At 40.0% G+C, this 16,552-nt stretch overlaps 3 protein-coding genes across 9 annotated transcripts in view; 1 reads left to right on the plus strand and 2 right to left on the minus strand.

Moving 5' to 3' along the window:
- The window catches only part of LOC115005393 (epidermal growth factor receptor kinase substrate 8-like), a 31,158-nt gene extending 23,036 nt beyond the window's left edge, over positions 1-8,122 (minus strand). For all 7 annotated transcript variants that reach the window (XM_029427197.1, XM_029427196.1, XM_029427195.1 and 4 more), the window contains exon 1: positions 7,938-8,122. The gene's annotated coding sequence lies outside the window, so the exon portion shown is untranslated. The remainder of the gene's footprint in view (positions 1-7,937) is intronic.
- A 1,447-nt stretch (positions 8,123-9,569) lies between these two features.
- LOC115005395 (cold-inducible RNA-binding protein B-like) lies at positions 9,570-10,967 on the plus strand. Its single transcript, XM_029427198.1, has one exon. It carries the CDS (start codon positions 9,685-9,687, stop codon positions 10,198-10,200), a length of 516 nt encoding a protein of 171 aa, XP_029283058.1. The 5' UTR covers positions 9,570-9,684; the 3' UTR covers positions 10,201-10,967.
- Positions 10,968-13,518: 2,551 nt separating this feature from the next.
- The window catches only part of dusp16 (dual specificity phosphatase 16), an 8,148-nt gene continuing 5,114 nt past the window's right edge, over positions 13,519-16,552 (minus strand). The window contains exons 3-6 of the mRNA XM_029427200.1: positions 16,233-16,396; positions 15,877-16,036; positions 15,687-15,810; positions 13,519-15,484 (exon numbers count right to left, since the gene is read on the minus strand). Of these exons, the coding sequence (XP_029283060.1) occupies positions 14,437-15,484; positions 15,687-15,810; positions 15,877-16,036; positions 16,233-16,396 (1,496 nt within the window). The 3' untranslated portion in view covers positions 13,519-14,436. The remainder of the gene's footprint in view (positions 15,485-15,686; positions 15,811-15,876; positions 16,037-16,232; positions 16,397-16,552) is intronic.

Below are 16,552 nucleotides of genomic sequence, written 5' to 3' on the forward strand. Positions count from 1 at the left end.
CCACCGAGAACTACAGACACCCACAAATTCATGATTTTATAATCTGAGAATAAATTAAATTTTTCTTCTTCTAGTTTTTTCTGATTACCCACGTCCGTCATTTTGATTTTTTACGTACAATGACACGGAGACGGCGTCGTATAAAAACGGGACTGCGTGTTAAAGGCGGCTAATAATAATCCATAATAATCCTCAAACTGCTGATGTCTTCATCACAGCCGCTTTACTTCACCAGAGGAATATTATTTAAGGACTACAGGTGATATAGATTCATCATTCAAAACTTTATCTGTTTATTTAAAATATTTATCTCCAGCAAGAAATCTTTATTTATTTTTTTATAGAAACGAAAACTATTTGAAAGAAGTGCAACAGTCCGGCACATAAACTGATGCAACATGTTAATCAGAGCTTTAACTTTAAGGCTTTTAAGTAAAGTTTAAAGTAACTTTAAGTTCTTTAAAGGCTGAAACTAAAAGTATAATTTCCAAATCAAATCTTGTTCTAAAAGTGACGAGATTCGAGTTGGTGGCGGATTATACAGCGAGCAGTGAAGTTCATTGACCGACACAGATTCATGTGTCAGATTAAATCCGGCCCGAAGCCAAACGAGTTTCAACAGATTCACGTCAACACTGAAACTAAAAATAACTCCAGTCTGCAGCCGGAGAGCTCATCCTGAAACACACACCGACAGCTTTATGCACACACACACACACCTTAGATATTTTATATTGTTAAATACAATAAGTGTCGTTTTCTAGCTTCTATCATTTGCTTTTACCCACCGAGTCCTTATATCCACATCAGTGCGGATTATTTATTAAAAGTGTGCGTTGAAATCTGCAGGAGCGCTAGCTAACGTTAGCAGTTAGCTGTAAACTGTCCGTATCAGAGGTACTATCGACTTGTATTACGGTGCGTTCAAGCTCTATCAGTAAAAATTAGTTTGAAGGTCAATGGATGCTTTTATAAAGCGCTTTACAACACGCCAGCATTCACCCACAATCATACAGAGAGGACCATACAAGGTGCACACCAGCTCGTCACTCACTCACGCTTCAGTATCTTGACCAAAGACACGCTGACTGCAGGGTCCGGGGATCGAACAATCAACCTCCTGAGCCACAGGTCAATTATAACGTTATGATGATGTGTTCAATGTAATCTTGTAAAACGGTTGAATAAATCCAGATGTTTTCAATATGAAACAGAAATGAGATGAATTCTGAGCTGATAAGTAATAAAGGATGTTGAGCTTCATGAGTTAGTTGCATTGGTATCACACACTAATAAATGATATCTATCTATCTATATATCTATATCTATATATCTATCCTACATATCTATCCTACAAAGACTAAAACAAAGAGTCAGATCGGAGGAGACGTCTTACACTCAGTTATTGTTCAGCAAATAAAAGCTCGTCAGACGATCACCGTCCGGTTCCCAGGCAGCTCTCCGCCTCTTCTGCAGAGATAACATGTGCTGCATCTGTTCCACAATAAAGGCACCTGCAGATAACCTGCTGCAGCCTCAGGGGGGGGGGGGGTTCTGCAGAAACATCCTGACCCACTTTCTCACAGCGGAGACCTGCGGTCACACAACCTCACCGCTTCTGTTTATTTATTTTTTCTGATTTATGTCCGTCTTCATAAATTAAACAGCGATGATAATAAATGTGTTATAATAATAATAATAATAATAATAATAATAATAATATAATTCACAGATTTTATGTCTTTTTAAACTTCAGGTTTAAGAAATGCTAAATAATTTAGAATAAACATAAATTTTATCTTTGCACGTTTAATCTGATTATATATTAAATCATCTATATAATTTAATATCTATAATATATATATATATATATATATATATCTATAGCTATATATATATATATATATATATATATCTATAGCTATATATATATATATATATATATATATATATATATATATATATATATATATATATATATATATATAGATAGCTCGCTCGCGCTGATGAGAGGGCGAGAGAGAGAGATATATATATATATATATATATATAAATAAAAACAACAAAAGAAGCCAAACTTATAATAAGCCTGTAAATCAGTGTTAAATATATTGCAGTATTAGTAATAAATATACTAATAAAAACATTCAAATACAAGAATGTTTCAGTGTAAAATGTATTTTTCTGAACATTTTATCCACTTTTTACATGTTTAAACATTTGTTTGTAGAATTGAGACAGATTTCATGTTATTATTATTTTGCACAATATGCAACAACGCTGCTGAATATCACAAGAATGATAATAACTGAATCCAAAAGGCACCAATAAAAAAACAGAATAAAATAAAGATTTTAAAGTAGAACACTGCACTTTGAAACGTAACAGAGTAATATTTATTAAGTGTTTAAGACGATAAGAAAACGATATAATGTGCAGCTTTACTTTGTGTCTTTTCCCGGCGCCTGTAAACTTCTTGTTTGTGAACTGCTGAATAAATAAACAGGTAAACAGGGAACAGATGATAAAGAGTCGCACTACCTGTACGAGACGTCCACAGGTGAGCTTCAGGCTGCAGCGATGAGGCTCATGTGACAGATTACGACCTGCAGATTTACTGCAGCAGCTTGTCGACGAGTCTAAGCCGCTAATTAATGACAACTTGTGACGGACAGGTGGAGGCGGGGCTTAGGGATCAGCTGACAGAAGAAACTCCTCTGAGCAGCTCTGCGACACGTTTACTGAAATATTTGTATTTGTTTACTTTAATTGAGACATTACTTCCCAAAATACAAAAACATTTTTAGATGTTTAGTTTGAGAATTATAAAAGTATATTCACAGATTTAAGAGATACGATTGTTTTTGGAAAAGTACAAAAAATAAGCAAATCCAAAAAAAGAGAAAATGATTTTCAAAACTGAAATAAATAAAATTTTAAATGAATCTAAATCTTATGAGAAGGATCATAACTGATGTCTGGCATTCGAGGAACATATTCTGACAATAATAAAAGATGAATCACGAACGTTTTATTTTGAAGGTAAAAGTGTAAATCTGCATAAATTTACTTTGTGAAGAATAAAACGTTTGTTGGTTCACAGAAAAACATCCGACTTATTATCATAAACATAAAGTGTCACAATGAATCTTTATCAGTGTTTATGAGACAATAAACATTCATGCAACATTTTATTGTTGTTATTATTATGTTGCAAATGAGATCCTGATCACAGGGACACTTCCTGATTAAATAAAGTATTTCAAATCAACCTCAGGTGAAATCCTCTGTTCGAAGTTAAACCTTAAAACAACCTTCAGATTTTATCTGTCAGCAGGTAAAGTACAGATACAGTACAAGTGTACAGGTGTAGTACAGGTACAGTACAGGTGCACAGATACAGTACAAGTGTACAGGTGTAGTACAGGTACAGTACAGGTGCACAGATACAGTACAAGTGCACAGGTGTAGTACAGGTGTAGGTACAAGTGCACAGATACAGTACAAGTGCACAGGTGTAGTACAGGTGCAGGCACAGGTGCACAGATACAGTACAAGTGTACAGGTGTAGTACAGGTACAGTACAGGTGCACAGATACAGTACAAGTGCACAGGTGTAGTACAGGTACAGTACAGGTGCACAGATACAGTACAAGTGCACAGGTGTAGTACAGGTACAGTACAGGTGCACAGATACCGTACAAGTGTACAGGTGTAGTACAGGTGTAGGTACAAGTGCACAGATACAGTACAAGTGCACAGGTGTAGTACAGGTGCAGGCACAGGTGCACAGATACAGTACAAGTGTACAGGTGTAGTACAGGTACAGTACAGGTGCACAGATACAGTACAAGTGCACAGGTGTAGTACAGGTGTAGGTACAGGTGCACAGATACCGTACAAGTGCACAGGTGTAGTACAGGTGTAGGTACAGGTGCACAGATACCGTACAAGTGCACAGGTGTAGTACAGGTGCAGGTACAGGTGCACAGATACCGTACAAGTGCACAGGTGTAGTACAGGTGCAGGTACAGGTGCACAGATACCGTACAAGTGCACAGGTGTAGTACAGGTGCAGGTACAGGTGCACAGATACCGTACAAGTGCACAGGTGTAGTACAGGTGCAGGTACAGGTGCACAGATACCGTACAAGTGCACAGGTGTAGTACAGGTGCAGGCACAGGTGCACAGATACAGTACAAGTGTACAGGTGTAGTACAGGTGCAGGTACAGGTGCACAGATACCGTACAAGTGTACAGGTGTAGTACAGGTGTAGGTACACAGATGTACAGGTGTGCAGGCAAGAAGCAGGAAGTGTGTCGACCTGCAGGATTAAATAACGAGGGGAACTCCTGACCGCCTCGTGTTTACTTTAAAGTTGAATAAATAAGGAAGTGATGTTAAACTGAATTCATCAGGAAACAAAACGGTTGAAAGTAGAAATATAAATCTGGCTCGACTATAATCCTGTGAATCACTTTTCACTAATTTACTTAAAGTAATGTTCATTTAATATTTGCCTGTAATTAAACTGTGAAACGATAATTAATGTAAAGAGATATCGAACTCATCGTCACAGTAAGAACATTCAGATAAGCATCAAGTCTTCATTTAATAAACTGTCAACGACTTCACACACAAACTCCATAATAATCCTCCAGCATCACAGACACACCTGGCCGCCAGGTACGGTTACATCGCCACGGTAACCGATGACAACACACAAACAGGCCGATGTCTCCCGAGAGACGCCACGGCAACCGTCAGTGACATCATCAAGAGGGAAACTCAGTTTCATCTACGTTTATAATAAAAACATAACAAAATACTCATGAATGTGTCTTTGATACGTCGGTAAGAACATTGTGTAGGTAGGGTTAGTGTTTTATATAATAGTATTATTATCATGTTTTATTCTTACATTTATCATTATGCATTTAATTAATTCATTATTATTTTACTTTATTTCTATTATTTATTTAGTTTGTTTCAATGGAAAAAACGCATGGCACTACAATTATTAGTTGTCTTTGAAAATGAAACATTTTTGAAAACAGATGAAAACAGATCAACAATTCAAACAAAAACTTTCCTGTTATTACTGATTTTGTGTATTTTCAACATTTGTAAAACATTTTTTCTTCTTCATTATCTCACATTTGTTTACATCCATCTGTAAATAAACTAAATAACTAATGAGTCCTCCATCGATGGCTGTTAAAGTAAAAACATCCAATAATATTCCCTCTGGAGGGGGACAGATGGAGGGACGTTTCCCACGAAGACACAACAGAGTCCCAACAGAAAACAGACTTTAATCCTTCACTATCTGAAACTAAAACTGGGACAAAGCAGCAGAAAACACTGTTCAGATTACACAACGCTGAGCTCAAAGGTCCTTCAAGAGTTCAGCATCAGCATGTAGCTTTCTAAGAGCCCGACGACCTCTGACCTCCAGAGAAAACAGCTGACAGCAGGCTAACGGAGAGCTAAGGGGACGCTAACGGAGAGCTAAGGGGACGCTAACGGAGAGCTAAGGGGGCGCTAACGGAGAGCTAAGGGGACGCTAACGGAGAGCTAAGGGGGCGCTAACGGAGAGCTAAGGGGGACGCTAACGGAGAGCTAAGGGGACGCTAACGGAGAGCTAAGGGGGCGCTAACGGAGAGAGAGCTAAGGGGACGCTAACGGAGAGCTAAGGGGACGCTAACGGAGAGCTAAGGGGACGCTAACGGAGAGCTAAGGGGGCGCTAACGGAGAGCTAAGGGGGCGCTAACGGAGAGCTAAGGGGACGCTAACGGAGAGCTAAGGGGGCGCTAACGTGGACAGAATTCAGGGAGTAAAACGACTGACCGATACTAGAGGAGCATTATCCTTGTAGTTTTGATATTATATTCAGGTGAAATTCATTTTAAAATAGAGATTAAAACTCACCTTTTCTTTATTGTCGTCGAAGAAGAGACACAAAACAACAACAAAGAGACACAATTACAAAGAGACACAAAACTACAAAGGGACACAACACAACTACAAAGAGACACAACTACAAAGACACAACACGACTATAAAGAGACACAAAACGACTACAAAGAGACACAACACGACTACAAAGAGACTCAAACGACTACAAAGAGACACACACAACTACAAAGAGACACGACTACAAAGAGACACAAAACAACTACAAAGAGACACAACACGACTACAAAGAGACACAACACGACTACAAAGAGACACAACACGACTACAAAGAGACACAAAACTACAAAGAGACACAACACAACTACAAAGAGACACAACACGACTACAAAGAGACACAAAACTACAAAGGGACACAACACAACTACAAAGAGACACAACTACAAAGACACAACACGACTATAGAGACACAAAACGACTACAAAGAGACACAACACGACTACAAAGAGACTCAAAACGACTACAAAGAGACACAACACAACTACAAAGAGACAAACGACTACAAAGAGACACAAAACGACTACAAAGAGACACAACACGACTACAAAGAGACACAAAACAAAGAGACAACACGACTACAAAGAGACACAACACGACTACAAAGAGACACAAAACAAAGACAACACGACTACAAAGATGTTTACCTGAAGATTAACAGTTTTTTCTCACCTGAGACACTTATTACCTGGACACTAATGAGCTTATTAACAACCACTCTGGAACATATTTCGCTTATTTATCACACTAAATATTCATTATTGTTTATAAGCTTTAATGGGAATACAATATTAAATCAAACAATACGACAATATTGTTGTTTTCCCGCTTAATCCAGGTGCTGCTAGCTAAAACCTTCCAGCTAAAGTCAAAGATAACAGGAACTGTTTGTTTTAAAGAGGACAAAAGGAGATAAAACAGTCCCGTGGAGACCTTCCGGTAACCCCGGCGGGAACAATGCGGACCCGTGCTATCTCTGTCATCCCTGGCAACCGGGCTCCATTCAGGCCAAGCCAAACAAAAGAGCTCCGACACACCGGGCAGACCCGGACACACAGCCGGGGCAGACCGCCTGTTGCCCGGGCTGCCTCACACACACACACACGACAGCGTTTTCTCATTTACTCTGGTTAAACTCATGCATTTTTATTTCACTGACAAACTGCGGGTCACTATCCAGAGCGTGGAGCTGCCCTTCACCTTCAATTCTCTCTCTCTCTCTCTCTCTCTCTCACACACACACACACACACACACACACACACACACACACACACACACACACACACACTACAAACTCCATTAACACGTCTGTCAATTTAAGGTAAACTTGAGTATAATTAAGAAACAACGGTGATTTTCATCTGAAATAGGTTGTGATGATCTGTTTTAGGAGCTGCTGTGGATTTCGGCATATATGTAATCCACTATTAGGCCCTTTAATTTGAATAAATTGCTTATAAAACTACACACTCCCCGTCGTCGCCGACCACTACGCAACACTAATTTTCTGTAAGAAGACCCAAGATATAACAGAAGTGGTGATAAAAGTTTAATTAAAATTAATATACCACCATGTATGTGTGTTGGATTCTTGCCGAAATTAAGATGTTATCATGAAAATTCGTTTAATCATGTATTACAGTGTGTATTTAAGTGTTAAAATCTGCGGTATCATTGAATCTAGATTTTTCCAATGAGGTCTGGTGCGAGTGATCTCCGTTTACAAGACCGAAGGGCCACAGAGCAGATCAAGTTGCCTCGGCTTGCGTTTACATGTTCAGTTAAAAGGGTATAACAATGAGCTGGCTGATAATAAACTGATATTAAAAGTATTACTGCCCAGTTTTAGAGAACATCCCTCTTTCAAATGAGCGACGGTTAACCGATAGAAATGTGTGTCTCCGGGCGGAGCTCCCGGAGGAATGTGAAGTGTTTTAAGAGAATCATTAAAACGAGCTTACCTGCATCAAATAATCCGTTAGAAAAACATGGCACAAACAACCGTTTATATCTCCGGGGCTGGGCTGCTTCTTTACAGCTCCTCTCAGCACTTTATATCCACAAAACTGAGCTGCTGTTCGGCCGGAGAAGTTTGAGTTCTCGGCTCCTCTCTGCGGAGATGTGTGTCGTTTAAAACTACACTTGACTTTGAATTAAAAACCAGCAGCTGCAGCGTGAACCTGCAGAGACAGAAGGCGGCTCGGCCCTGAGGGCGGACTGGCAGGCAGTCCAGCTGCCTTCAGTACAAAGGTACCAGAATTATAATTAATAAATGTCACACGTAGTTCTTGTACGACTGCTTGTAAATAGAAAATTGTTTGGGGATTTGTAGAAAAACATGTTTATATTTCCTAAAAAGGTGGAGAACCGTTTCCTTACAATTATTTTCATTATGGATTAATCTGAAGATTATTTTCTGGATTAATGGTTTGGTGTATAAAATGTCAAAGTGGCAGAAAATATAAATACTACTAAGAGTTATAGTACACTACTTATAATTTCCACCATTTTATTTCATAATGAGTCTTTTAAATCTCTTGTCCTTTTTCTGTCAATCAAAAATAAAACAAGGAAATGGAAATAAAAAAATCCTTTAATCAAAAGCACATTTAAAATAATAAAGCTGGAAGATAACTGAATAAAACATTAGCAAGAAAAAGAAAGTATAAGCAACAATATTTTTTAATCTGACGCTTTAAGTGGTTTGAAGATTTGTAGATTTCTGATTTAAAATAATTTTTTTATCTTATCTGAATAACAAACAACCTTCCAGGCAACACTGAGGGAACATTAACCCTGCGCCTGTGTAAACAGTGAGGACGCCCCCTGCTGGTCGGTGCTGCACATGAACAGTTTACTCCCAGGGAGACGTAACTAAGTACTTTTACTCAAATACTGCACTTAAGTACACTTTTAATTATAATTTCAGCTACTTTATACTTTATTACCTCTCTGAGGGATTTGTTTTACTTTTTACTAAACTACATTTATGAAAAAAGATGCTGATAAAATATTATATATTAATATTATTTTGCATTTCCACTGAGTTTATTCTTTGAACCAACTTTAATCCGGATCATATCTATCAAATATTTATTTTCAGAATTGTAACCCTTTAAATGCCCGTTTGTTTACATAAAAAAACCCACAACAATTGAATTAATATACTATATACTAATAATAATCTATCACTATAATCTATATATTAATTCATCCAATTTCAGGTTTTTTTTTGTAATATTTTGTGTTGTCTAATTACAGTGTTGTTATTTTAGATGTTTGTTTAGTCTAATGATATTGTGTTATCGTCGTTGTTTTCTTACTGCTCTACATTTATTATTTTATTTCCTCAGCCTTTATTTATAAATGTAAAGAGTCGTTCTGATCAGATGCTGACAGCAACTTAACCTTTGTGCCTCATTAACTTCTGATGTCCTAAAACTGCCACAAAATAATATAAATACATTTTATTTTTCACAGCAATCTGTGGAAGTTTTTTAACAAATCATACAATATTGATTTTGTGAATATAAGTATATTATAATCTACGCCTGAATGATTAACTGTCCGGCTCTATTTAAGAGGATGGGTTACCCTCACTTCTAACTCGCCTCTGGTGCAACCACGTGCTTCACCTGCTTCACCTGCTTCACCTGCAGCCCCGCGAGTCAGACTCTGGTCTCCTGCCACTCAACAGCTTCTCTAAACATGTCGGACGAAGGTAAATTGTTTATCGGAGGACTGAGCTTCGACACCGACGAGGAATCTCTGACTGCAGCCTTCAGCAAATATGGCTCCATCGAGAAGGTCGACGTGATCCGAGACAAAGAGACGGGGAACTCCCGCGGGTTCGGCTTTGTGAAATATGACAATGCCGAAGATGCTAAAGATGCTATGGATGCCATGAACGGCACAAGTCTTGATGGCCGGCCAATCCGTGTAGATGAAGCGGGAAAGGGCGGACGAAGCCGGGGCGGTTTTGGGTCAGGCCCAAGAGGACAACGAGGTGGCGGATTCGGCGGGCGCGGGAGAGGCGACGGATATGGCGGAGACCGCAGCTACGGTGAGAGAAGCTACGGTGAGAGAAGCTACGGCGGCGAAGGACGGTCTGGCGGCGGCCAGGACCGAAGCGGCGGCGGCGGAGGATACTCCGGCTACAGAGACAACAGGGGTCCGGGTGGCTACAGTGACCGCTCTGCCTCCTATCGCGACCAATACGAGTAAAAGTCTCCCTGATTGAAGATGTTTGGCTGGCTGTATTTCAAAGATGGCGCCTCAAGAAAAATGTCCACGTGTTTTTGCTGATCTTAGTTTTGTGGTTCTGTTGTAGTAGCTCGAGCATCTAACATTTTAAAGTTCAAGACTCTTTACCTTGCTTGATTGGACATTTATTCATTAAATGTCGTTTGTTAACTCAAATGCTTTGTGTAATCTGATTAGTTGAACAATGGCTCGCCACGTGGCTTTTCATTGAACAGCCATTAGCGTCGCGTAGACCTTTTGTCCACCACGTAAAGTGTTTCCTGATTTTGATTCCTTATTTAGTTTCTTTTTGTATATTGAAATATCCGATGGGGCTTGTTGTTTTACTTATTTCCCCTCAGTCGCTGTGGCCGGATACCTACTGCCAGGTTTTAAACTGAGTGAGGAAAGAAATCCAATTACACTTAAACAGACTTTTGGGGGAATTTCTGCTAAATTCCTTTTACTATTCAAAGCTTTGTCAGACTGCTACACATCCGAAGTGACCGGCGGTTCATGGTGTCTGCTCTGCTCAACATTTGAATGTGCTGTAAAATGGACTAATCTTAAGTGATCGAAGGCTTTAACTTCATTTCCCCAAAGTAATATCTCACCCGGGATCGGTTTTGTACTTTATGTTCTTTGTATGATCAGCCTTTTCATATTTCTTTTGTCAATTCGGCTTCATGGAGCCCATTAAACAGACTGTGGGAAAAATAAAGATGCTCTATACTGAAACTTTAAAAAAATGTCTCATTTTATTTTGAGGAGCCAACAGTTTAAATGTTTTTGCATATCTTTGATATTTAACTAGTTAATACCAATTACTTGATTGTGCTCCTTTAGTTTTTGTCTTCCTAAAATATTATAAATATAATTATTTTAAAAAATGTGTAAATTATTTATATTTAATATAATGTATTATACACGTTTGTCCAGCAGAGAGCTGTGGGGCCAAATATTTACAGACTTCAAAGGATCATTACACCTTTTTAATTACTTTATAATCATCAAATCAAATTTATTTGTATAGCCCAATATCACAAATTATACATTTGTCTCAGTGTGCTTTACAGACTGTACAGGTTACGACATCCTCTGTCCTTAGACCCTCACATCGCACAAGGAAAAACTTCCTAAAAGAAACCCCAAAATTAAAGGGGAAAAAATGGAAGAAACCTCAGGGAGAGACTGAGGAGGGATCCCTCTCCCAGGACGGACAGACGTGCAATAGATGTCGTGTGTACAGGATAAACAACATAGTACAAATACAACATTTGACAGAAATTATGTTGCGTTGGAAAAAAAAGAAATAGAAAGTTTGGATGAATCCAGGAAAATGTCAATAAGGCTTCCCGGTGTCCAGCAGGACCAGGGCAGCAGGCGCAGCCACGATTCATGATCCTGACGTAAACTGTATCAGTGGCAACCTGCCACATGAGAGACAGACACTCTGGGGATGATACCCCGGATGGTGAGTTAGTAACATACATTTACATAAATGCATACAGATAGAGAAGGAGAAGAAGAGAGGGAGGAAGAAGAGAGAGGGAGAGAAGGAAGAGAGCAGGGAGGTGTCCCCCGGCAGTCTAAGCCTATAGCAGCATAACTAGGGGCTGATCCAGGGCAAACCTGAGCCAGCCCTAACTATAAGCTTTATCAAAAAGAAAAGTCTTTAGCCTACTCTTAAATGTGGAGAGGGTGTCTACCTCCCAAACACAAACTGGAAGCTGGTTCCACTGGAGAGGAGCTTGATAGCTGAAGGCTCTGGCTCCCATTGTACTCTTAGAGACTCTAGGAACCACAAGTAACCCTGCAGTCTGGGAGCGTAATGCTCTAGTTGGTTTATAAGGTACTATGAGATCTTTAAGATATGCTGGAGCCTGACCATTAATTGATTTGTAAGTCAGGAGAAGGATTTTGAATTCTATTCTGTATTTTACCGGGAGCCAGTGCAGTGCAGCTAATACAGGAGTGATATGATCCCGTTTCCTTGTTCTTGTCAATACACGTGCCGCTGCATTTTGGATCAACTGAAGAGTCTTAAGCGACTTTTTGGGACAACCTGATAACAATGAGTTGCAGTAATCCAGTCTTGAAGTAACAAATGCATGGACTAGTTTTTCTGCATCATTTTGAGACAGGATGTTATTTTTGCAATGTTACGTAGATGAAAGAAGGCAGTCCTTGAGATTTGTTTTATGTGGGAGTTAAACGACAGATCTTGATCAAAGATGACGCCAAGATTCCTTACAGTGGTGCTGGAGGCCAAGTTAATGCCATCCAGAGCTTCTATGTCATTAGAAAATGCGTTTCGGAGGCGTTTAGGGCCAAGTATAATAACTTCAGTTTTGTCTGTGTTTAACATCAAAAAGTTGCAGAACATCCAAGTTTTTATGTCCTTAAAAGTTCAGTTAAAAGTTAAAAGTTCAGGAAGAAATCACTTCTTACTGAATAAGGAAATATTTTGCAAATAAACACATTTATAAATGTATATTTACATTTTATTCTATTCAAAAATAGAATATCCAAGTCTCAAATGTAGCATTTTAATATATATTCACTTTACATATATTAATATATATTTATTAATAATATAGTATATTTCTTAATATACATATATTATATTATAATATATATAGATATTATATTATAAATATATATTATATTATATTATTGATATATCAGATTATTAATATATATAATATATATTAAGATAATTTATATTATAATAAATAGATATATATTAGTATAATATAATATAGATAAGATAATAGATAGATTAGATAATCAATAATATCATATATTACTAATTAATAATATAATATATAGATATTAATAATATCTATATATATATAATATATTAATATATAATATACTATTATCAATAATTATATATATATTATAATAATAATAATATATTATAATATATATATATATATTATATATATATATATATATATATATATATATATATATATATATATATATCTATATATATATATATATTATATTATATATATAAATATCTATATATATATATATATATATATATATATTATATATATATATAAATATATATATATATATATATATATATATATATATTATATATCCACCATCCATCGGTCTACTGCTTATCCGGGGTAGGTCGCGGGGGCAGCAGCTCCAGTAAGGAACCCCAATCTTCCCTTCTCCGGGCCACATCCTCCAGCTCCGACTGGGGGATCCTGAGGCGTTCCCAGTGAGGCGATGAGAACATGTATAAAATAATATTGAGTTTAAAAAACAAACTGAGAATCATAATTTTATACATTTTAATCATCATTCTGCACACCACAGTGCAACATTATCCCAAAACACAACGAGGATCAAGTTCAACATCAACACTTCAGTCCCGACAACAAAAACCATGAAGACGAGCAGCTCCTCCACAAACAGGACGAGGCGTTCAAAGACTCGGAGTCAGTGTGGGACAAATGTACGTCATCCTTTTTGTCTCAAACTCAAGAGTTCTTACTGCAACACACACCGGACGCTCGGCGACGCTCGGCAACCGAAAAGCATGAATTTCAACACATTTGTTCCTCAAACATTCAGGAATTAAAACATTTGTTCTGATCGTGTAAAGTTGGACAGACTTTGATCAAATGTCGAACAGGATAAACTTCACATGAAAACTCACTTTTATCAATAAAAGTGAGTTTATTAAATCTTCTTTATATTTATAACAAATACTTGATTGTGCTCGTAGTTTTCCTTCTCACATTATATTTATTCAGTTTCTTCCTGAAATATAATAAAGAATTTATATTACATTTAACTTTTCTGTCCGTTTATTTTTTACTTATTTTAAATTTGTGCATCTCTAGTATGAAAGGTTCTATACGAACAAAGTTTATTATTATTATTATTGAATATGAGAAGAAAAGGTCAGCGTCTTTAGATATAAACACGTCTCTCACTAGATTCATTATTATTCATATGTATTGTGTTAATTTCACATCAAGTTATTTGTTGTGTCTGAAGTCTGAACTTTATCTGCAACGATTCAAAGTTTCTGCTGCTTTGTGTTAAAGACTTCAGAACTGACACTGTTCACGTCTCACATTTTATAACCAAACAGTAAATGTGTGTTGCCGGCGGACTCGGCTCGGCGGTGTGAGCGCCCGATGTGCGTTGCCCGTCTCTCTGCAAGACGTTGACGCCATCAAAGCCTCAGGAGACCTCGATGACCTCCATGCTGCCGGAGAAGCTCGCCGGACTCTTCCCCATCTCCTCCCTCGACCGCCCGTCCGTCCTCGCGTCTCCGAACTCCATCTGACAGCTGCGTCTCTTCAGCTGCTTCTCGAAGCTGCTCTCTTCGTGCCAGCTCCTCCTCGAATCCCCGCGGTCGCCCGTCCTCTGCCGGCTGCGGCGCCGCACCGCCTCCAGCCCGTGGCTGCAGCTGTAGGCGAAGCTGCCGCCGCTCAGGATAGCCGAGGTGGAGTACAAGCGCGTGGAGTCTGAGGAGAGGTACCAGCCGCCGGCGAGCGACGAGGTGGAGACGGTGACGGGGCCCAGCAGGATGTCCGAGTGCCAGCCCTTCAGGGCGCCACCGGAGCCCGGTTTGGCGAGGTGCTGCTGGCTGCGGGAGAGGCCGAACAGGAAGCTGGTGGCGTTCTCCTCCATGCTGCCGCTCCGGTGCAACGAGCAGTTCGGCGCCGCAGGTGAAGGTTTGCAGGAGGCCGGCGGGGGGGCTCGCTGCGAAGCACCCGCCTCCTCCTTGTCGGGGCTCTGCTCCGGCGTCGACTGCTCCGACACTTCCTCCACCGGCGAGAACTGGCACGGCTTACCGCTCGCCTCCTTGAAGCCGGACGGTTTGAAAAACTCGGCGGCGTCGCCCGGTGCTCCGTGAGGCACGAACACACGGTGAGGAGCGCTCCCGCCTGGCTCGCCGTACGACTTTATGTCCAGGGAGAAGGAGCGCTTCAGCCGGGCGCTGTCTTCAGGAGCATCGACGAGCTGCAGGCCGCTCAGCGCCTGAGCCAGCAGGCGCTCCTCGGGGGCGTCGGCCAACACGCACGGCAGAGTGAGCGGCTCCAGCGGGGCGAGGGGCGCGGCGGCCTCCGGACGCACGGCGGGCTGCACGTCGTCGTGCGGAACGAGGACTTCACCGCCGCACTTTGTTTTAGCTTCAGGACTTTTTATCTTCCTCTCGAAGTCCAGCAGCTGACCCAGGAAGTTAAAGTTCGGAGAGATGGTCGAACGCTTCTCCTTCACAAACCTGAGACACACACACACACACACACACACACACACACACACACACACACACACACTTTTAATATAAAAATATTTTTTTTATATTTAACTTACTTTTAGTTTTTTCTTCTACTAAATACTTTTAAAAGTAACTTTTAATAATGAGATTATTACACACACACACACACACACACACACACACACACACACACACACACACACACCTGTACGCCTCGTCCAGCGGCATGTCCATCCTCTTCATGATGTAGGCGATGGCGATGGTGGCTGAGCGTGAGATCCCGGCCAGACAGTGGACGAGGACGCGGGCGTCGGACGCTTTGGCCTTCTCTGAAACACAACGTGACGTTCAGACTCAGGATGTATTTATATTATGATATTATTTGTCATAGTTACCGATGAAGTCCACGGAGCGGTCGAGCCAGGGCAGGATCTTCTCGCAGAACGAGTCGTTGACGGGAACTCTGAGGAAGTGCGACTCCGGGATGAAGTCCGGTTTGGGGCAGGTGTTGCTGGCGTTCAGGACGTACACGATGTCGTTCTGCTGCATCAGATCCTGCACACGTAACAACGAGTGAGTGGAGACTCCCAGACGCACGTTTAGCATTTAATAATCACAATATTCAAGTTTGTTCTCGGAGATTTAAAGATTTCGTTAATTTGTTAATTCGTTATTCGTTAATAATTAAAAAAGATTATTGAAGTTTGTTTCTCGTAATGTTCAGCTTTGATCTGAGACAGTAAGACTGCACCTTGTTCAGGACGTCTCTCTGGCAGCCCAGGTACAGGTGAGGCAGGATGCAGGTCGGCCCGATGTTGGCGATGGGCAGGCAGGGCTGAGACATACAGGAGGGAACCAGAGAGGACCTCCCCTCACACAGACCAGGGAACAGCTGGGAGAACTCACAGAAGCCACCTGACACACACACACACACATAATTAAAGTGTGAATATGATCCTTTTCCTTCCCGTTCTAAACTTCCGCTGAAGTATTTATTATTATCAGTTCCTCATTCATTCGCAGCAGATTCAGGCTGTTGTTGTGTTTGACCTTTGACCCACAGATTTGGGA

The sequence above is a fragment of the Cottoperca gobio genome, unplaced genomic scaffold, assembly GCF_900634415.1.
Source record: "Cottoperca gobio unplaced genomic scaffold, fCotGob3.1 fCotGob3_298arrow_ctg1, whole genome shotgun sequence".
NCBI lineage: Eukaryota > Metazoa > Chordata > Actinopteri > Perciformes > Bovichtidae > Cottoperca > Cottoperca gobio.

Bases quoted from the DNA above. Each gene is read 5' to 3' on its own strand.
- LOC115005395 (XM_029427198.1), top strand. From the start codon at position 9,685: ATGTCGGACGAAGGTAAATTGTTTATCGGAGGACTGAGCTTCGACACC.